Source organism: Mesoplodon mirus, assembly GCF_964341445.2.
Source record: "Mesoplodon mirus genome assembly, chromosome: 11".
Classification (NCBI taxonomy): Eukaryota; Metazoa; Chordata; class Mammalia; order Artiodactyla; family Ziphiidae; genus Mesoplodon; species Mesoplodon mirus.
This window is the reverse complement of record NC_138987.1, coordinates 12154216-12177158: the sequence shown is the minus strand read 5'-3', so window position 1 is coordinate 12177158 and position 22943 is coordinate 12154216. Positions and strand designations below refer to the sequence as shown.

The 22943-nt window shown below is 34.0% G+C and overlaps 1 protein-coding gene across 1 annotated transcript in view; it reads left to right on the top strand.

Annotated features, from left to right (window-relative positions):
* MGAT4C (MGAT4 family member C) overlaps positions 1 to 15707 on the top strand; it is a 36486-nt gene extending 20779 nt beyond the window's left edge. Inside the window, exons 2-4 of the mRNA XM_082636875.1 lie at positions 4132 to 4284; positions 10900 to 11047; positions 13834 to 15707. Of these exons, the coding sequence (XP_082493001.1) occupies positions 4138 to 4284; positions 10900 to 11047; positions 13834 to 14975 (1437 nt within the window). The 5' untranslated portion in view covers positions 4132 to 4137 and the 3' untranslated portion in view covers positions 14976 to 15707. The remainder of the gene's footprint in view (positions 1 to 4131; positions 4285 to 10899; positions 11048 to 13833) is intronic.
* The last annotated feature ends 7236 nt before the right edge of the window (positions 15708 to 22943 follow it).

Below are 22943 nucleotides of genomic sequence, written 5' to 3'. Positions count from 1 at the left end.
TCTTTTCACCTGTCCATCTTCCAAGGAAATTTAATTACTTGGCTATTTTTTCTGGACGATCTGGAAGACTGGCAACCATTCCACTGGTACTCAGTGTAGAGTTACAGTAGTTTAAGGGTTGTATGAGAAAGAGATGTAGCCATTTCTGTGGAGCTATGTTCCCACAACCACTCATACACTGACCTACCCAAATAGATATCTGTCCATCTTGGTCAACCTTGTAGAACTTCAAAGTGATCAAGTTAGTTGGACAATAGACTTTGTGATCACTTGCTTTGCATTTTAAAAGATGTGAATTGTATACAAGTGAAACATTAGGAGAAAGCACTTTAACATCATTAAAGGTCAGAGGGAGGACCTTGGAGTTGGCAGCCTAGATACTCTGAGTTGCCATCTTGAAACTCTCTGGATAAAGCTACTAAGGTTTCAAAGTATTTCTTCCTGTGGTTATTGTAGCAACTGCTGAAGCTCCAATTTCAAGCAATCCAAACTTCACTGTGGTGGCAAATTTGCAATGTGCTTCTTCCAGTCAGGTGGCTTTGGACAAAGTCACAACCTGTAGAAATTTCAATGTCCTCAAGAAAAAGATGCCAGGCCTCTGCCTTCCATACAGTCTGCAAAGATTCTCTGCTGGTCCTTTGGCTCCCCTTTGGGCTCTTGGTGATTGACAGGGCCCCAGCATACACAGCTTGTAGGGAGGCAGCAAAGGGAGAGAGTGCCTGAAGCACTGGGGCTCTGTAATAATTCCAAGATTTAGAAGCTGAAATCATCCTTTATGAAGATGAGAAAGCCTTGTTTTCCTTAAGTTTTAAAATTGGTCTAATAGTAATATTAATGTTTTAGCATTGGTATGAAGGTTCAATGAGCTATCCATGCAAAATGTATTGCCCAGCACTATCTCTATATATAATTATGTACATTTGAACTTTGCAAATTCAGTTTGCATCTTATAATTTACATTTTCTTTTTGTCTCAAAAAAATAGAATTAGGATGGAATTCTTCTTGACTTAGCATTTATATTGAACTCAAAACATTCAACTTTCCAAGCATCCAGAGGCATAACCATAAAGTGTCACATATTTGTTAAATCTTATTTTCTTGAAAAAAATTTGCTGTTTATGCTTTTGTGTCCAGGAAATAAAATGTGTTTTATTTTCCAACAGACAATAAAGAATTTTGAAAATTTAAAGTAACTTTAAAAAAATATTACTAAATATATGTGCTTTTAAAGATATGGAAAGTTTAGAAAAGTAAAACAAGATTGAAAATTCCTGATTGTTCTGCTACACTGAGATAATGACTGTTAACAGCTTATAGATTGTTTCCAATTTGTTTTACAAACACCACTGCTTTGCAATACCATAGCTAAACTTTTGCTCACAAATACATTTTTTTGGTCTTTGAACAGATTTTTAGAAATATAATTGCTGAGTTAAAGGGAATAAATGTATTTCATACTATTGCCAAGTCTTCCCAAATTGACATTTAGAAATATTGTGTCGCTTGTGTATGATTAGATTCTAATCCTTTGTCATTTCAAAATTCAGATAAAAATCTTTTTTGTTGTTATACCCATTTTTTTACTTAACCTGTCTCATAAACTCCTTTGTATATCATCAAATATGCATTTAGGGCAACATTGTCAATGGCTTCAGTCTAATAACACTACAAATTATTCAAACATCTTCTACTGTTGTCAATTTAAAATAGTTTCACTTGTTGGTTTTCAAACAAATTTGTGATGAAAACACCTTCACGTGTATGCTGAAATAACTTCTGATGACAAATCGTGAGAAAAATCCATGGGCAATGTGGAGTCATGGTTCTAAGAGCTAAGTGCCTGGGACATTCTCTCCTGGACCTGAATCCAGCACCTCCTAAAATATAGAGGGCAGCACCAGGGTTCTGGGACCGGCCACTGAATATAAACAGATAAGCCCCTCACCAGACCCTACTCCAAAACGGTCCCTTTCAGATGACCCTGAGACTTCTGCCTTAAGCATCCAGACTCACAAGCATTTGTACTAACAGATCTCAGCTGCATCCAGAATCTGCACTCAGTAGGTATCCCCTCCAGTTCCTTGGGGTCTGGAGGCCCTACCAGAACATCATTCTCTTGAAATTAGCCACCCAGGTGGAGAGTCCATAGCTTTAATCCTGCTTCTTATCCTTCCTAGGCATCCTTAGGCAGGCTACAACTGCAGTGAACATGAAGGGGCACCTTATCCTGCACCCAAATCCAGATAAAAAGCTTTTACAAGCAGAATATTTTATCTGTAGAATCAGGACCAGATTACAGTATGGTACAAAATATAGAACCAGACAACAGAATTTCACTTATAATATTTTGGTTCAAAAGTGCTATGTATGTATTTTTTATTGAAAAATGTTATAAATGATGACTCTATAAATACATTTTTGACCCATAAATGCAAATTAGAAAGTGACCCTATCCTAGAATTGGCACCATGAACCAAAAGAAGAGATGATTCAATGTATGGTCTGGTATACAGTATTAATGTTTACCATTACCCAGTTCTTCTATATTTCTGTGTACATAGGAGAGTATGCTTGCCCACACCCTTGAAATTATGAGTGGTAGTATGAATAGTAGTTATGCCAATGCACTGTGAGAAGATTATCAGCTCTCCGCATAGAAAAGATAAAATAAATTATTCCACTATATCATAAAAGACACAAAGATAAATTACAGGTATACTAAAAAAAAAAAAATCTATCTATGAAAAACAAAAAATCCCAGAAGAAAATAAATGAGACTGCCCATATGACATCAAGATAGGGAAGGATTTTTTTTAAGCATTATAGAAAAAAAGTCCACATCCATGAAATAAAATTGCCATAAGAACCACTACGCTACAAACATCATACCAAAAAGGAGAAAATACAAAAAGTGCTTGGGAAAGATATTTAGATATTTTCAACGTGAGCAAAGATTGATATATATGTGTGCATCCCTACACATATATTTAAAACTCCTAAAAATCAAGAAGAAAAAATAACCCTAGAGAAAAATATGGCCAAAGGAAATGGGCATTAATTCTTATAACATTCCTTTCTCCCAATTCCTAATATTCTTTCCTATAATTTACAAGGATTCATAAATGCTTTCTTGCATTAACTCATTGAAGAGCCATCATTAGCTGGCTATTTCTTAGACATTGTTGTAAGGGTTTGGGATGCAGGCCTTTTCACCTCCTGAAGTTCTTTAGGCCCATAAATATTTCATCCTAAAGCTGAACCCAGGGAGACTTACTACATAACAAGGCACGATTTCCAGATTATAGTTGATTTTTGACAAAATATGATTCCACTGGTCTTTTGATCATCCCAGATATTTATTATTTTTTAAAAATGGTAATCTAAATGAATTTGTAATTCATTTACAAATCACAAAATGTTGGAGCAGATCACAAAATGTAGAAGAATGAAATGGAAAATCATTAGGCCTCCACTAATCTTGCTGACTCCAGTTTTGCCTTTTTGTAGTCCATAAATCATTATAAACTGCCAGACTTCTAGGTAGTAGATCAAGCAAGGCAATGTTGATATGCCACTCCAGGATTTACTCTGATTTAGCAAGAATTACTGGAAAAATAAACAAAGTAATTATAACTCAAATATATGTGTGGACTTGCCCCCAAAACTTTCACTTCCTTTGTCACTTCTCTTTCTTTCACCCAGATTTTCTCCCCATCACTCCGTTCAGTGCACCTACTCTGAGATCAGTATTAGGCCCATATTTCTAGTTTCTTTCATTTTCATTACATTATAATATGAGGAAGTAGATGTTACCTTAATGTTTGCTTTTCGCTTTAATTTTTATTCTTATCAAAGAAGTATTATTTTCTTACATTATTGTTACCAATGTTTATTTGTTCAGAAATACCTGTGCATTTCATTTTTACTTACTCTACATCAATATAAACCACTGCATTATCCTTCTGTTAATGTATTAATAGCCTGTGCCAAATTTATTGTGAAATTGGAAACAATTTTGGTTCCAATATTTGAATAGTGAGATTTTATAAAAGACTGGATTTGACTGACACGATGAAGAAATATTTGCATACAAAATTAATAGTTAATAATTTTGTGCCTCTTTTCCACAGGAGAGAATGTTTAAATTTCACCAAGTGAAACATATTTTTGATACACTAGATAAAATGCGATGCCTGCGAAAACGTTCTACAGTCTCATTCTTGGGAGTTCTTGTCATTTTCCTTCTGTTTATGAACTTGTACATTGAAGATAGCTATGTTATGGTAAGTCTTGGAGGCTGATTATTTTTTGTTCAGAATAAGGCCTAAGTGGAACCAGACAGTCCACTTGTAACCTAACTTCAGTCTCAGGCTATTGAAATAGCCTTAGTTTAAGCAAAATTATAACATGTATATTTCCTATCTAGCTACTTTTTATATTATATATTACCAACATTACAATTGTTTTGGTTTATGTTGCAATGTTTTCTTTAATGCCATATATATATATATATATATATATATATATATATAGTGGTTCAGATATGTAACTCTAATTCCAAATAAGTTAGCTATCATCCCTATCTGAATTAATATTGCATAAAATCATTGTAATTTGTGAGCTTTAATTTGAAATACAGTTGACTGTTTAACAATGTGGGTTTTAGGAGCACTGACCCTCCAGGCACTCAAAAAAATCTGGGTGTAACTTTACAGTTGGCTCTCCATAGCCACACTTCTGCATCAGCAGATTCAGCCAACCTCAGGTCGTGTAGTGTATTACGTATTTACTGGAAAAAATCCACTTATAAGTGGAACTGTGCAGTTAAAACCTGTGTTGTTCAAGGGTCTGCTGTAAATAGAATAAACAAAATTTGCTTAAAGGTGTTACTCCTTACTTTCTCTACTTTTCTATATTATCAAAAATTTTAAAATCCCATTGTCTAATTAGTGATACTAATTGTGCTATTTTGTTAAGAAGGAACATTTTATTACAATGTGTGACATCTCATTTGGGTTTTGAATAACACTAAATGACCACCATGTTATACATTTACGGTCACTGAAAAGTAATAAAGGTCCTTAAGAACTAAAGATAATATTATGTGAAAGCTATTCAGTAGTTTAAAAATGGTAAAATTAGTAGATAATTTATGAATAAATTTTAAGTGAATTATGAAAGTATGCAAAAGGACACATTCTGACTAATTGTGAGAACTCAAAGTGTTTCTATTATTCATTTTTGTTATAATTATATAATTTCACATCTGATGAGAGTAATATGTCTGATGAGAGTAATATGAAAGTAATATGGAGAGTAATTCACTTTTTCTATCTGAATTGAGCTTAAGATATCTGGGAAAATTCTAATCTTTATGCAATTATTCCTGTTCACATATTTCAGAAGATCAAAGCCTCTGGACAAATAGAGGACCTAAAAATACATTCTATCATACAAGCATGCTAAGTTTCAATTAATATCTTAGCTAGAGAGAATCTGACAATAACTACAAAGAGCATTTCCTAGTAAAATGTTTTATTAATTGAACATGATTTGGTAACTACCTACTATTTGCCAGATACTATTCTAGATATATCCTATGAGCCAACCACATGATCTAAGTTTGTGCAGATCCTCTTAGGAAGTCTTCTGTAAAGCATCTTGCTTTACAGGCGAAATTCTGTCAGATTCCTAGATCTTGACTCTGCCTAAGCCTTTACTTTCAAGTATAGCTCTTAATCTTGTGGACTCTTCATTCTATCATCCTTAGTCTATTCATAATACTGAAGTTACCACAGTTAATAGAATTTGACTAGGCATGATTTAGGTAAACATAGCAAACTGGAGAAACTTACTAATGACATGCATTTTAGATTTTTTTAAACTGGTTATTAGGTTTATGAAATTTAAGGACAGTAGAGCAAGGCCCAGGCGATCCAGCTTTTTTTTTTTTTTTAATAAATTTATTTAGTTATTTTTGGCTGAGTTGGTTCTTCGTTTCTGTGCGAGGGCTTTCTCTAGTTGCGGCGAGGGGGGGCCACTCTTTATCGTGGTGCACGGGCCTCTCACTATCGCAGCCTCTCTTGTTGCGGAGCACAGGTTCCAGACGTGCAGGCTCAGTAGTTGTGGCTCACGAGCCCAGTTGCTCCGCAGCATGTGGGATCTTCCCAGACCAGGGCTCGAACCCGTGTCCCCTGCATTGGCTCCCCTACATTAGCAAGCAGATTCTCAACCACTGTGCCACCAGGGAAGCCCGATCCAGCTATTTTTTAATTAATAGAATTAAAGATCATAAATCAACTAGAGGAGCTCTTGATTAATGATTTAATTTTGTGATAAAAATTTATTTCTTGCATCTGTATGTACTGGTAGAAGTATATCACATCTTGTAAATCAAAAACATGGTATTGGCAGGATGCTTGTTGTATTCAATGATGATGTATATAAGACACTTTCAAGTGAAATTTCAATATTTAACTTTAAGTAGACAAAAGATTATTGTATGCAGCAAACATCCTTATGTCTTTTTGGAATAGAAGAGCTTCAAATTCACTATAAAATGTGTAAGAAGTAATAGAGTATATATCCTAAGAAAGTCAAACACTATTGTTCTCTTTATGCATTTCTATCTAAACATAGGTCCTAGACACCTAATTAAAAAGTGTGATTTAATGAAGTAGCTCTTACTAAAGAGTACTTTCTCAATGAAAATTTTCTTGCTACATTAACCATATATCTAGTCAAATTTGCAAATCATCCCAGGTGCAGAGAAGAGATTGTTTGCTTCTTAGCTTTAAAAATTGAAATTATTTTTATTTTTATTTTTTATTTTTTTATTTTTTGCGGTACGCGGGCCTCTCACTGTTGTGGCCTCTCCCGTTGCGGAGCACAGGCTCCGGACGCGCAGGCTCAGCGGCCATGGCTCACGGGCCCAGCCGCTTCACGGCATGTGGGATCTTCCCGGACCGGGGCATGAACCTGTGTCCCCTGCATCAGCAGGTGGACTCTCAACCACTGCGCCACCAGGGAAGCCCTGAAATTATTTTTAAATACTTATATTAAGTTAGAAAAAGTGAGTTAAAATGGTTTTTAAATACAAGCACACCCCCATATTGACAATTCAATGACAATATTTTTATTAGTTTAATGTTTCACTGTTTACTAGATGATGTTTTCTACCTAAATTGCATTTTTGAGCTAAATTTTATCCCAAGGCTTAATATATATAAATATTTGAAATATTCATTAAATCATTCGTGTTAAATTAAAATTGTTCTTCTAAAAATGTCTAATAACCATGGAAAACTGGCCTCCTACTAGGATATAATGCAGTTTCTTTTTAATACTTCTACCTTTTCAACCCTTTTATCTGTGCTTGTTCAGTTTTCCTAAAATTATCTGAGTTGATTTTCTTTCTTGACTCCAAAATATCACAATGCATGCAATTTTCTAAGCAGAGACATTAGCAGGTTGTTCTTTTTCTGTTTTTTGTTTTTTGTTTTTGTGGTACGCGGGCCTCTCACTGTTGTGGCCTCTCCCGTTGCGGAGCACAGGCTCCGGATGCGCAGGCTCAGCGGTCATGGCTCACGGGCCTAGCCGCTCCGTGGCATGTGGAATCTTCCAGGACCAGGGCACGAACCTGTGTCCCCTGCATTGGCAGGCGGACTCTCAACCACTGCGCCACCAGGGAAGCCCCTTCTTATGTTTTTCTTAAATCAGGGCGAAATAATAGCTATAATTCAGGGAAATCAGATAAACAATTACAGTAGTAAGGTCTCTAGAGTTATTTAGCACATCTATTCTACTATTCTTGCTAGAAAATCTATCAGTGGCCCCAAAATCTGGGCATGTAACAGTTTAGTTTATTTCTTACATGTTAGGGGCATATGTGCCTTTCAGTGGGAAAGAAAACCAAGTTCAGTGTAAGAGACAAATAGTATTACAAGGCAAACTAAGTAGAAGAGACACTGCATATCCAATCAACTTAGCCTCTCGGCTGTGAGCATCTTCAAAGTAGCCACCAGGGTATATATTTAGTCTGTAGCTAGTCCATTGAATTGCCTTCCTATCCAGAAAATGATTGTCATAAAGCTTTGTCTTATTACTGAGAAATACACTACAGCATAGTATCTACAGAAAGAAGGTATCCAGGGAGAGCCCGGCTGTTCAGGTAGATGCTTCTGGAAAGCAGCCAACAAGACAGACTCAGGTGAAAGTTGCATGATTTATTTATGCTGAAAAGTGTAAAGAAACTTGTTCTTGAGAATTTAATAAAGTGCTTTCATGTAAGTTTCATTTCATTTTATATTCTGTTATGGCCTTCAAACAGGATGAATGTACTCTATATTATCACAGAAAAAGTCTGGATTTTTACGTGTTCATGATAAAATTCTTAAAGAGATATTCAGTATCCTACACTTCCTTTAGAATGTGATATCACATAAGACCAGAATGGTAAAATCAATTCGGTGTTGTGACTACTGTGATTTTTATACATATTTCTTCTACACCCTATTGACTGTGTACACCATTACATTACTATTAAAGTAGCTGATGCAGAACTGAGTCTCTGGTTACCTTTTAGAAATCCTAAACTTGTTCATTTTAAAACTTCCATGATGTTTTTTAGGTTTTCAGAAATACAAAAATGAAAATATTTATGTGCAATGAATTTAAAATAATCAGAAATCAATGGATATTCAATGAGTACATTTATAAGAAAACTAGCCTCCAAAGTTTAATATCATGTATTTTGAAACTCTATAATTTTACAGAAGGCAAATACATTGTAAATCAGACTAAAGTATTTTTTCTTTGTCTAAATCATCAAGTCAATATAAAATATAGAAATACAGTATTAAAGAACAACTATAGGTTCATAAACATAATTGAATATACAGAAGAGATATTCAGAATGAATCTTCATTTATCAAGGACCAGATTGATAGCTCTTCCCAGTCAGGGTTCACTACTCTCAATTTTTATTCTAAGACAATTTTAGCCCTGCCATAGATTTAAAAGTTTGAGGTAGTCAACTTTTCCATTTATATTTAAATTTGACACAAAGTAGTGAATGTTCCAGTTGAGGTAAAGTTTGTATTTGAATCCTTTCTAATATTTTAGAACAAGGCTTAATTGATTAAAGTTTTATTGACCACAGCCAAAAACATGAGGACCAAGTTTATTTAATGCATTCACTTTCTCTGTAGTTTTAATGGCATGCCCATGCCTGACCTGACATTCCTATACTGAATAGTAGAAATATCCACATAACTCACACAGCACAATAGACACCTTGCCAAAAAAGAAACATTTCTTCCAAATTAGTTGCCCTAATATTCTACCAGTGGTACTAAACCATATACAAAAGCCAAGCAAGTCATTTTGCTAGTAATGTATAACCAATAGAGGCTTGATCAAATGGTGATTAGATAATCAAAATCTACAACTGAACTTATATCAAAGGGAGATAAAACAAAGCAATTAGTAGTTAACAGGATATTTTTAAAGCTGAATATGAACGTTTTCTTGAATATAAACCATCCTGAAGATTGAATGACATAATTCCAGTATCAGATCGATAATGAGGGTCTTAAATAAAAAAGGACCAAACTTCACCTCCATCGGAATACTCCCCTTCCCCCTCTACACCCACAAGCAACAAGAAAACATCATGGAAAAGACTAGTATAAGGTCTAAAGACATTTCCTTGAAGACTTTGTACAAATGGATCCTAATTGAGTTATCTTGAAGACATTTGAAAAAAATACTACCGTGTCACAAGGACCATGTCTGTCCATTCTCAACAGCCTTCGATTATAGTGGCCACATAAGTGACTGACTAAAATTTTTTAATTAATAAGTTATCCAGACTCCAACTATTATGTTCACTGCTGCATCTTCCTAATCATTCCTAAAATTTCAAAATCATAGAAATAATGTGTGGTCTTTTATTTGATAAGGCTTGAAGAAGAGTAAATAGTTTAATATGACTCAAATATGGTGAATCTAGTGAGAATTAGCTTTACGTGAAACTGTAAAAGAGATTACTGTCAAGTTTTTTTTTTTTTTTTTTTCTGTACACGGGCCTCCCACTGTTGTGGCCTCTCCCGTCGCGGAGCACAGGCTCCGGACGTGCAGGCCCAGCGGCCACGGCCCACAGGCCCAGCCGCTCTGCGGCACGCGGGATCCTCCCGGACCGGGGCACGAACCCATGCCCCCTGCATCGGCAGGCGGACCCCCAACCACTGAGCCACCAGGGAAGCCCTACTGTCAAGTTTTAAGATCCTTAAATTATTGTAAAGAATTTGAATTTTAACATGAAATTCATGTTTCAAATAGAGATTTTCAAATAGAGTTTCAAATAGAGATTTTTAAAATTATTATCAAGAGAATGCTTTATTATTATCAAGAGAATGCCACTATTGATGTATGCTGTAGAAAAGCAATTGTAAGCATAGTATAAAAAGTGGAATATAACTGGAACAGAGACTCTAGGTAGGAATTCAGGTTAAAGATAATTATCTGGCGGCTTCCCTGGTGGCGCAGTGGTTGAGAGTCTGCCTGCCGATGCAGGGGACACGGGTTCGTGCTCCGGTCCGGGAGGATCCCACATGCCGCGGAGCGGCTGGGCCCGTGAGCCATGGCCGCTGAGCCTGCGCGTCCGGAGCCTGTGCTCCGCGACGGGAGAGGCCACAACAGTGAGAGGCCCGCGTACCGCAAAAAAAAAAAAGAAAAGAAAAGATAATTATCTACAGCTTTTGGTGCCAGTAACTGAGATTTATGTAATACCCATATTATATATCAGACCCATATATTTATTGTGTAAGGAGAAATTTTATGTAATCCATGACCATCTATTATTTATTTGTTTTCTCTGCCTTCCTCTTGGCATTCAGGAAGGAGACAAACAACTTGTAAGGGAAACGTCTACACATCAACTGAATCCAGAACGCTATGTGCATACTTTCAAAGATTTATCTAATTTCTCAGGAGCCATCAATGTCACCTATCGCTTCTTAGCTGTTATGCCTTTACAAAGAAAGCGTAAGTATCCTTAGACTTTTAAAATCAAGAACAATAAAATATTTTGTTTTAAAATGATAACTTTCTTCATTTGTATAACAATAAAAGTTTATGGGTTTTACTAATATATTCTTTGGGAAATAGTTCAGTGTTTCTTCACAAATTGCAATTATTCACGGATCCAATTCCATTAATAACAACAAAAAATTAAATGCCTAATTGTGACATAAACTTTTTAACAGTTTGCTATAGTACCGTGTAGAGAGACTAGGAAAAATCAATTGACTTTAAATTTTTAAAGTTAGCTTTTAAAACTAGTTATTCCCATAGTAATAGTTTCAAACTTTGGTTTGGTTTTTATGACATGCCACCAGCTTGAAGTAGTGAAAGTCATTATATTTGTTTCCTAAGATAGCATAACAAATATCACAAACTAGGTGGTTTAAATCAACAGAAATGTATTCTCTCATGTTTCTGGAAGCCAGAAGTCTGAAACCAAGGTGCTGGCAGCACCACATTCCGTGTAGGAGGGAGTCCTTCCTTGCCTCTTTCAGTTTCTTGTCGCTCTTGGCATTCCTTAGTTTGTGGCAACAAAACTGCAATCACTGCCACTATCTTCACATGGCCTTCGTCCCTTTGTCTCTCTGTCTCTCTGTGTCCTCTCCTATTTTTATAAGGACACTAGTCATTGAATTTAGGTCCTCATCTGAATCCGATATGATTTCATCTCGAGATCCTTAACTAATTACATCTTCAAAGACTATTTCCAAATAAGGTCACAGTCTGAAGTTCCAGGTAGACATGAAATTTTGGAGGAAACTATTCAATCCACTACAGACACTTTGGATCCAAGAAGTAACATACTACATTTCATGGATTTCAAGACATTATAGATTACAGAAAGTATCATGATCGAATTGATGCACCACTAAGAAAGTACAAGCATTATCAGTTTTAAGTTGTAAGATGCCATCAGTTGTGATATACAACCTGATTTTAAAATATTTCTGTGTGAAAAATATGAGTTTTAGAATAAGTGATACACCGTGATATCATGAACTTCTTAGTACATCGTGTGGAGACCACAAAAATTGAGTTCCCTGTTAAGAAGTGTTTATGCAAATGAGTTTGTGATCACCAGGTTGAGGAAATTGTAACAATTCAGCTTTCTTTAGATCTTTCTTCTATTTCAAATGTCTACTGCTCTTACACACTACTTACTAGGTATTACACCTTGCACGAGTTTCCTCATCTCACTGTGACTTAGTTTCCTTATCTATAAAACAGGAATGTTGAAAAGTGCAAAGCTATCTCAAAAGACTGTTTTGAATATTCAAGATGCATATTACCTGTAAAATACTCAGACTTCTGCCTTTTATGTAGAAAGTATTCTATAAGTATTGGCTGTTATTGAGTATTAATGAGGGCTGGTGTCTTGAGTTAAATTGTAACAGATAGCATGTTAGCTTTTCAGTAGAAGACAGGATCATAAGCCCAGGTATTTCAATGAAACATGTAAATTTCTACCTCTCTAATAGACTAGTAAAAAAGATTTTTTATGGAAGGGGCTTTTTCAGTATCGCGCAAATCAAATCATGTAGGTGTCTGTCTTGAAACGGTGATCTTGGTGAATATAAACATTTCCCTATTTTCCAAATGGTGGCTCTGAAATTTTATTCAGTTCTGAGTCATGGTGAGAATGAGAGCTTTAAAAAGTGAAAACATTTTAATTAGAAGACATCTAATGCTTCTCAGTGGTGAACTGCCATTTCACAGTGTTTTATTTTATTCTCTAAAAATATCTAATTTCTAATTTTAGGTTTTAAATATTTGAATAAAAATTTCACCAGACAAAATTACTACAAAATGTGTTTTACAATAAAGAAATCAGTAATACTTATGTCTTAGAACAATACATCATACGTTTAAGCAATAATGCAGGTTTTCAAAAATAGCTTATGATATTGTTTTCATTCTAATTAACATACTAGATAAATTTCAAAATAAAATTGTGAAGTCCAGTTATGAATTATTCTGATACAAGATAATAACAGTGATTAAAGAAAGATGAAAATATATGGCATGTTTGCTATGAAAAACTTAAAGATGTTTAAAAGAATGAGTGACCCTTAATTTTCTTTTTCATCATTTGAGACTAGTTTGTCATTCTTTTTTTTTTTTCCCCCAGTACACGGGCCTACTCACTGTTGTGGCCTCTCCTGTTGCGGAGCACAGGCTCCGGACGCGCAGGCTCAGCGGCCATGGCTCACGGGCCCAGCCGCTCCGCGGCATGTGGGATCTTCCCGGACTGGGGCACGAACCCGTGTCCCCTGCATCGGCAGGTGGAGTCTCAACCACTGAGCCACCAGGGAAGCCCCTAGTTTGTCATTCTTAACTGGATGAATTCCTGTCTCCTTTTTCAGTTTTTTTTTTTTAAGAAAACATTGTCAATGTTATTTAAATATCTATCTTCTCTAATGGGCATATATGAGAACATTAAGCTGCAGAACACTTTAAACCATATATCTTATTTCACACACAAATGTTTAAGCAATAGAGCTTATACATCATTGTGCTTAAGATGCCGTTTTTCCATAGAAAATATCAATTATATATAAAGTACTATAACCTTTATATATTTAGCATAAGTCTTTAATGACAAAATGTTCTGTATATAATCATTCACTTAGATTTACTTAATAGAGTAGCAGGCTTAAAGAGAAAAGAACTTTTTTTCTTTTTTTTTTCTGTTATTCAAAACCTAATTTCACATTTAATTTGTCTTCCTTATGAATTCTTTTGTTCAGGGTTTCTTACAATTGGACTTTCATCAGTGAGACGAAAAAAAGGAAATTATTTACTTGAGACAATCAAGTCAATTTTTGAGCAATCCAGCTATGAAGAGTTGAAGGAAATTTCAGTGGTGGTTCATCTAGCTGACTTTAATTCATCCTGGCGTGAGGTCATGTTACAGGATATTACACAGAAATTTGCCCACCATATTATTGCGGGAAGATTAATGGTTATACATGCTCCAGAGGAATATTACCCAATCCTGAGTGGCCTTAAAAGAAATTACAATGATCCAGAAGACAGAGTGAGATTTCGTTCCAAACAAAATGTAGATTATGCTTTTTTGCTTAATTTTTGTGCCAATATTTCAGACTACTATGTAATGCTTGAAGATGATGTTCGCTGTTCAAAAAATTTCTTTACTGCCATCAAGAAAGTCATTACATCCCTAGAAGCAACTTACTGGGTAACCCTTGAATTCTCTAAGCTTGGCTATATTGGAAAACTTTATCATTCTCATGACCTCCCACGTTTGGCGCACTTTTTATTAATGTTTTATCAAGAAATGCCTTGTGATTGGCTACTGACTCATTTCCGCAGTCTGTTGGCTCAGAAAAATGTGATTCGTTTCAAACCATCTCTCTTTCAGCACATGGGTTATTACTCGTCATATAAAGGAACTGAGAATAAGCTGAAGGATGATGATTTTGAAGAGGAGCCATTTGATATCCCAGATAACCCTCCTGCAAGTCTATATACCAACATGAGTGTTTTTGAAAATTATGATGCGAGCAAGGCTTATAGTAGTGTTGATGAATACTTTTGGGGAAAATCACCGTCAACAGGAGATGTCTTTGTGATTATATTTGAAAATCCAATTGTAATCAAAAGAATTAAAGTGAATACTGGAACAGAAGATCGACAAAATGACATTTTGCATCATGGAGCCCTAGATGTTGGGGGAGATATTAGATATTTTAAACAAAATAGACAATGTGTTACTTACATAAGACTAGGGGAATTCAAAAATGGAAACTTTGAAGTATCTGATGTAAATCAAAAAATTCCATTTGATATACATTGTATGAGGATATATGTTACCAAAACACAAAAGGAATGGCTGATTATTAGGAGTATTAGCATTTGGACTTCTTAGCCAATTAAATCAATATGTCCAGTTACTGAAGCAGGTCTTCCTGTTTCCTTTTTGGCTACCTTCCTCTTTTGCTCCCTTTATCCTCTGGAGGGAAAACAGTGGATCAGATATTCAAAAACTCATTTTGGCCGTTTTGATTTACACATTGTCAGCATACTTTTACTCTAATACACACTTACATTTATTTTAACTTCTGAAGTTGAGTATAAGTTCACAGTTAATGCTACTTTTGTTTATATTTTAATGCTATCATATTACTTTCAAAATTTCATCTGAATGTCAAAAGGTGACATGAAGGATTTCAAAGAGAAAATGTAGTTTGTTGGATGGTGAATCTTGAAAAATAGTTGCCACTGTATGCACTTAGTTAAGAAGTGACTTCATTATATCAGCAGATAACTTTTATTAAGCATCTCTGTGACTATGCAGTTGGTTAGAATGAGAATGTTTTTTTTTCTTGTAAACTTAGGTTTCCATAGACTTCTGTACATCTACAATGAATACCTCCTTATAGAAGTGATGTCTTTACAACAGAATTTTGTGTGTAGGTGGGGTGATGAAGAAAGAAAGAAAAAAAAAGACTTAAAAAATATCTTCCCCTGATTATATAAAAGGGGACATTGTTCAATGTATAAAAACTTGAACACCTATTGTCAATAAATTTTCTGTGGGAAGCAGTCTTTTTCTAGTTTCCCTTTTGCAAAGAAGAAGTTATGCTCAATATTTTCAGGTTCCATTGGGTACCTGCATTTAATAGAAGAAATTAAAGAAGGCTTATAGTTAGTCCATTCTTAATGAACATTTTCAGTATATGCAGAAAATTTTTGAAATTGATTTTATATGTTTTGTATTAAAATTCATATGATTGAAACCATTGTGATTTATCATATACTTTTTTGGAGTTCAAATGGACATCTTATGAAGGACAGAAGTAAGAAACAGAAATCAGTCACCTCTACACACAGAGCTAGTTCATAGCAAAGCTAGAATGAGAGATCAGATGTTCTGATATCCAGACAATGTTCTTTCCCTTATGTAGAGATTAGTCTTCACATAATTTATGCTTTTGGTTCTCTGGTATGTGAGTCTCAGATAATAAGTTATCCTATTGGAAGTAGCTTGTATAATTCTTCTGTAAGTCATGTTATCATTCTGTAAAATAATCCTAAAGTGTGCTAAATGATGCTCTTGTGGTATATGCACCCAAATGGTACGGAAACTTGTCAAAATTTTACTGTGAGGGACTTGACAATAGTATCCACACCATGGGTCCATTAAAACAATTCAGGACACCTTAGTGCATCCTAAAATCATTGTTTTTTCAGAATGTCCTGAGCTTGTCTCATCCTTTTATTTTTTGACAAACAGCAAAGGTGAAGGGGGTTATTATTAAGAGAAATAAAGAGTACTTCATGGATGTTTATGGAGAGACTCATATACACTATTATATAGACAAATATATACATATATATATATATATATATATATATATATATATATATATATGGAGAGAGAGCGCAAGAGAGAGAGATATTAGACTTGGGATAGTGAGAAGGCATAGGAATTCCTCTTGTTCTTCCATCCTGAAACAAAATCCTTAGGACTCACTGGTATGATACAGTCCAAAAATAGAATGGAAAGTATTTTATTAATTCTATTCAAATCAATTAAATTAGAAACTCAGACTTAAAAATTGGGAAATATTTTCTTTTATTGATACAATAGCTACTGTGTATTTTCCTTGCACCCAGTTGCTATAGTGTTAGATAGAGAAAACAATGAACCTATAAGTATAAATATTCTGTGGCACATCTAAGTCTTAAAGTCCAAAGAAAAGGTGAATACTGCCACTAAACTAAACTAAACTAAGCTAACGGTAATAACCTTTGCTTTCATTTGGAGGATGCTTGCCAGACACTTAAAAATATTCTGTTTTCTTGGTTTTTCTCACCCTCTTTTATTAACTGGCTAATCATATATATAGTATTCTACGCATATCTCAGAAATCAGAAATAACTTTTCTGCACTTTCAGTGATAATAGGTACACAAAAAAGACATATAATACCAAGACCTAGGTAGACTCCATGAGGTGAGTTGTAAACTTTTACATATTCTTCTGAGAGTGTTTCCAAAGACCAGCCATTGACATCAACTTCTGGAAAATGCTTCAAGAAAGATTACTTAAGGTAACAGTGAAATTGGATGTTTGCTGGAGAATTACAAATGCTAATGTGAACCAAAGGGATCACATTTCATCTTAAATTTGATCCTTTCATTACTAAAACTGGGTTTGAGCTGATCAATCACCTAAGACTGTCTCTTTGTTTTCTTTACAGGTTGACTGTGGGTCAACTTTGTAAGAAAAGACTTTGACAAAGAAAGCTTCTCCATTATGGATTAGGGGGACAAATAACCTTTCTCTTTAAAAAAAAAAAAACCTGACCAAACATTCTTTATCTTTACATGGTTCAATGCTATATATCCTATATTTTAAAATTCTGAATAAGGCTCTAATAATCTTGTCTCAGAAACACAAAGCAAAAAAAAAACAGGTTTAATTATATTCTGTTATTAAGCATTATGTGAGATCTCTGTCTTTGCAGTAATTAAAAAAATACATATATTAAATTCTTTGTTACAAGTACCCATTGAAAACGACTGGAATGTGACATGAATAGCTGAGTTATTTAATTGCTATGAAAATAGACACTGACAGGTTTCAAGCACAAAATATGGTATGACAAATAACGTCTCGATTTTTATACTTTAAACTGACTGAGATTACTTACACTTAAAATTCTTCTTATGGGAGCCTTTTCAGCATTTATGGACATCAAAGAAAAGCATCTTGGAAAAGCACAATACAAATTTGGAAAATAACCATTTTCGGAAAATACACATTTTAGCGGCAATAACAAGTGTGGATATAAAAAATGTACATAAAACTTGTTAACACAAGCACTTTTACATTCTCATTGAAAAACTATAACCTTGTGCAATTTATAAAATAGATATTTTCCAGTTATAAAAATATAATTTGGAAACCAATGTGTCATTTAGAACTATTTCTGTCATACAGTTACACTCATAACATTGGAACATTCCATTTCTTACTGAGCCAGTATTCTTGGGGAATTTTTATAAAGCTATCATAGAAAAACTGGCTGTACAATAATGGTGTATAAATGAAACAAACATATGAAATATATGGCAGGGAAAGCACTTGCTCTTCTAGATGTCCGTATGGCACATTTCACTCAATATTTGCCAGTTTGCAGCATGTCCTTTTTAACATTGCTTCCAGGATTAACACTGAAAACCCTGCTCTCAAAACACTGCTCTCAATCTCCTCTAGCAGTTGAAGATGAAAATGTAATTCTCTTCTGTGGCCTCATCAATATATCCATTAATGCAACACATTTTTTCTCACCATACTACTGACTAATAGAGCCCACACTCAAACTTTATATTACATGATCTACTGATAAAACATGATTTGCCATTTTGTACATGTTCAATTGATTCTTTGAAGATTTCTTCTAAAATTTAATATTAATTTCAAAAGAATTTCATTTTGTTTCTTCTTACCCACGATCCCACACTTTCCAGTTCTTGATTCTGTCATTCAGTGTTTTAACATAGCCTTCCAAATTTGTGTTACCATAATTTAATATGTATGTCTTTTGTCTTCATAGGAGATACAATGGAAGAGTCATGCAGACCTGAGTTTGAAACTCAGATCTACAATAATTAGTCTCTAGATGTGATAAAAGTTATTTAATCTCTTTGAAACTCAGTTCCCTCATCTGTGAAATTGGAATAATTTTACCTTGAAGGATGTTAGAGTTGGAAATCAGATAACATAAACTCATCAAGAAACTTATGTTTCCTTTTTAGCCATGTTATACATATGTAAAAGGATATGGCCCTTCAAAACACTACCAGAGACCTTCATCCTGATCAATAGGAATCATAAACTTGACTATGCATTAAATATATTATCCACCCTCCTTTTTATGTTATGTCCAAAAGAATGTCATGTAGAATTACGTAAATGCCTTCCTAAAATCAAGATATATTTCTGTCATTCTAATCTATTACTTTAGAAATCTTATTCAAAATTTGTAACATTTGTTCCTCTTTTTTTTTTGTAACATTTGTTCCTAATGTTCCCATTGTAAATATTAATGACCATTTTTTAAAGAAATCTAAATTCATTTACTTTGAAAAATAAAGAAAAAGAAAGGCTTTTTGTACTTTCTAAAATTTTGCTTAGAATCTTTATTAAGCTCATAGACCTGAGGATTTAAAAAAAAAAAATTTTTAATGTTGACTTCCTGTTCTCTGGTATCTTTTCCATTAATGGCAAAAGTGACCAGTGCAATGATATAAATGACCCAGGCATGATGTTCAAACTTGGAAATAGACAGTTTATCCCCTTGACTACCTTGAGTTCCAGTGTTTGTATTTCTACTGCTTTGAATTTCGTCTCTATTCATTTCAGAATTCTTGTTAGGAAGGAAAAGGCTGTAATGTAAGGTGATTTGATCAGTTCTTACTTTTTGATTTTCCTTTGCTTTTTTAAAAAATATAAATTTATTTATTTATTTTTGGCTGAGTTGGGTCTTCGTTGCTGCATGTGAGCTTTCTCTAGTTGCAGCGAGCGGGGGCTACTCTTTGTTGCGGTACGCGGGCTTCTCATTACAGTGGCTTCTCTTGTTGCAGAGCACGGGCTCTAGGTGCGCGGGCTTCAGTAGTTGTTGCACGTGGGCTCAGTAGTTGGGCTCTAGAGTGTGGGCTCTAGAGCGCAGGCTCAGCAGTTGTGGTACACGGGCTTAGTTGCTCCGCGACATGTGGGATCTTCCCTGACCAGGGCTCAAACCCGTGTCCCCTGCATTGGCAGGTGGACTCTCAACCACTGCGCCACCACGGAAGTCCCATGTTATTCCTTTGCTTTTAACTGTACTTTTTATCTACCCCTGAGAAAACATCTCCTTTAGTATTTTTATATGTTCCAAAATCATTGCACATGCGTGTATCTACATATCTGTCATGAGTGCTCTCTCTGTATATATGTGTGTGTATATACACATACATATATATATGTTTATATGTATATAAACATGTATGTATATACATGTATATATTATATATTAGCTATATATATATATATATATATATATATATATATATTTGTACACGTGTACCTATATAGCTGAGAGAGATGTATATCCTTTGCATTATTTTTAGCTTCCACACTTCCATTTATTTTTGGCTTTTGCTTTCATGACATGCTGTCTTCCTGGTTATGTTCCCCTTCTGAACTGGCTTTTGGTTACTTGTCCTTACCACATATTTTATACGTGACATCCTCTGAAAATATTTCTCGTTAGAGATTTTGTGCAACTGTTTAGATTCTTTAAATTCCTTATTTTTTAATTTAAATTCCTTTGAATTTAAATAAAATTTAAATAAAATTTGAAGGTTAAAATATCAGTTTCAAGAGGTTGTATTTCCAAACTGTAAAGATACTCTGATAACAAAGTCATGCATCCCCCAAATTCTAATCCCTTCCACCTCATTAATCTGCTCAAAATCAGTTAGTTACTCCAATTTAAGTCCAGAGTAGAAATCATTTCATTAATCCCCAAATCTTCTGAGATGATTTACTCTTCTATTTTTAACATTGAGATTGAAATGTAGATTTGAAGCCATGTTCTGGATTATTGGATATGAACATCTGTATTGAAAAACATATTTGAGACCAAAGTAGTTTTTTATTTGAACAATTGCTTCAGCTTCCCATGTCACTCTGTCTAGATATTCTCTTTGAAGTATTACTCAAAAGTTAAATTCACTATGTGAGAAAATATGTAAGTGTATATGCTCATAGAAAAATACAATCACATTAAGAACATAGAATGTTCAAATTTCATGTCTTATAGGAGGAAAAGGCAATACCCTAAATAGCCAGCTCTTTAAAATGGCTGAATCAAACATGCAGTGAAAAGATTCTCAATACCTTTTCTATTAAATAAAAATTTTCATTTTTTAATGCTCATTTTAGGCATATGCTCATTAAATTTAATATACAGGAAATTATCACTTTAATTGTTAAGGGTAAATAATGACAGTGAATAAAAAAATATTTAGAAACTGAGTCTATACTTTCAAAATACTACGTGTTTAATACAACTTAAACCACAATAGCCAACATAACCTACAATCTTTCTGTCTAACTGCAGATAAATACAATGTTAATGTATAAAAATCACCAAAAGTCAATGCACAAATAAAGCAATGGAAGCTGTTAGCACTCATATTTGAAAGCTAATTATAGCAAAAATATTTAGTTTATGGTATACTCAAAGGGCTGGAAGAGATGTAGAGAAGTTTTTCTTCTATCTACCTCCTCCTGCCTCACTTCACTGTGTGTCACCGAGGAAACAGAGTGCCCGAAGTACCACACAGAGATAGATGGCAATCCCATTTTCAATCTCCAAGGTTTTAAACTCTGTTACAAACTAGACATTTAAAAAATACTTTTATTAAATATTAAATATAAATAAAATATTTTCATTTTTTAAATGTCTAGTTTGTAACAGAGTTTAAAACCTTGGAGATTGAAAATGGGATTGCCATCTATCTCTGCGTGGTACTTCAGGCACTCCCATCTAGAGGGGTGGGATAGAGAGGATGGAAGGGAGACGCAAGAGGGAGGAGATATAGGGATATATGTATGTGTATAGCTGATTCACTTTGTTATAAAGAAGAAACTAACACACCATTGTAAAGCAATTATACTCCAATAAAGATGTTAAAAATAATTTTATTATAATTTCATCTAAGACAATTTTCTTATTGAATAATAATCTATCATTTTATCTGTGGTATTTCCCCAACTATTTGAAAAAAACTTTTAAAATATTATATTCATTTTTCCCCATGAAATACCTCATATTGGTTTAAATGTTTGACATTTCCTATATTCCCATTTTAAAATAATCTATATAGTTCACTCCAACTTTTAAATATATTTATATTTTGCCACACACTGTTATTTTACATTTTTTACTTTATCAGTAAGTGAGAGTATATTTCTAAAAAGTTAAAATAATGATCTCAATTCTACCAACTTTTTCTCTTTTAAAGTAGTCTGGTTTTGACTACAAATTACGTCTGTAATCTTACAGTTGTGCACCACATAAGACAGTGTCAATAGTTGGCAGAAGTTTTTCATTCGTATTAGAAAATAAACACATTAACAAACTACAGCTTGCATTTTAACAATGAGTACTGTTGAACAGCATTGAGGGTTTCCACGTTTCTTTTTATAACGCATTGGATCTATTCTTGAATTAGAATTCCCTACCTACAAATAATTATACTATTAATAAAAGGATAAATTTAAGAAGAATAATTCCCTAAAAACTAATTTCTTTGATTCATAAATCAACCTATCTAAGTCAGTTATTTTCCAAAGGGCAAACTGATCTCTGCTAATGGAATGAACAATGGCTTTTCCCTAAATGAAAATATTTATAACCTTAGCTTTTTATAGAATTACAATAAAGAGGCTTTGCCATTTGAGTAAATATCCAAATTAAAAAATTTTTAATTATGTTAATGCAATTTGTACTTCTATTATCAACATTTCTCAAGCTCTAAATCATATATAACTGAGCACAAAATTTTTGTTTATTACATGTGTTATCTTTATCCACCATAATTTGATAATCAATCATGACCTCATTAGTGTCCTTAAAAATCACTTAGAATATCCAATTACTTTGGAGAAACATTTGGAAAATGTGTCACTAATAGTCAAGAAGATTTCTAAGACTTAAGTGTGTATTTGAAGTATCTGTAATTTAATGCTTGCAGATTTGTTCAGTTAAATTCATGAACCAAAGTACATATTTCTACCTTCACTTTCTGCTGATTCCTTGTAACCATTCTCAGAGTGG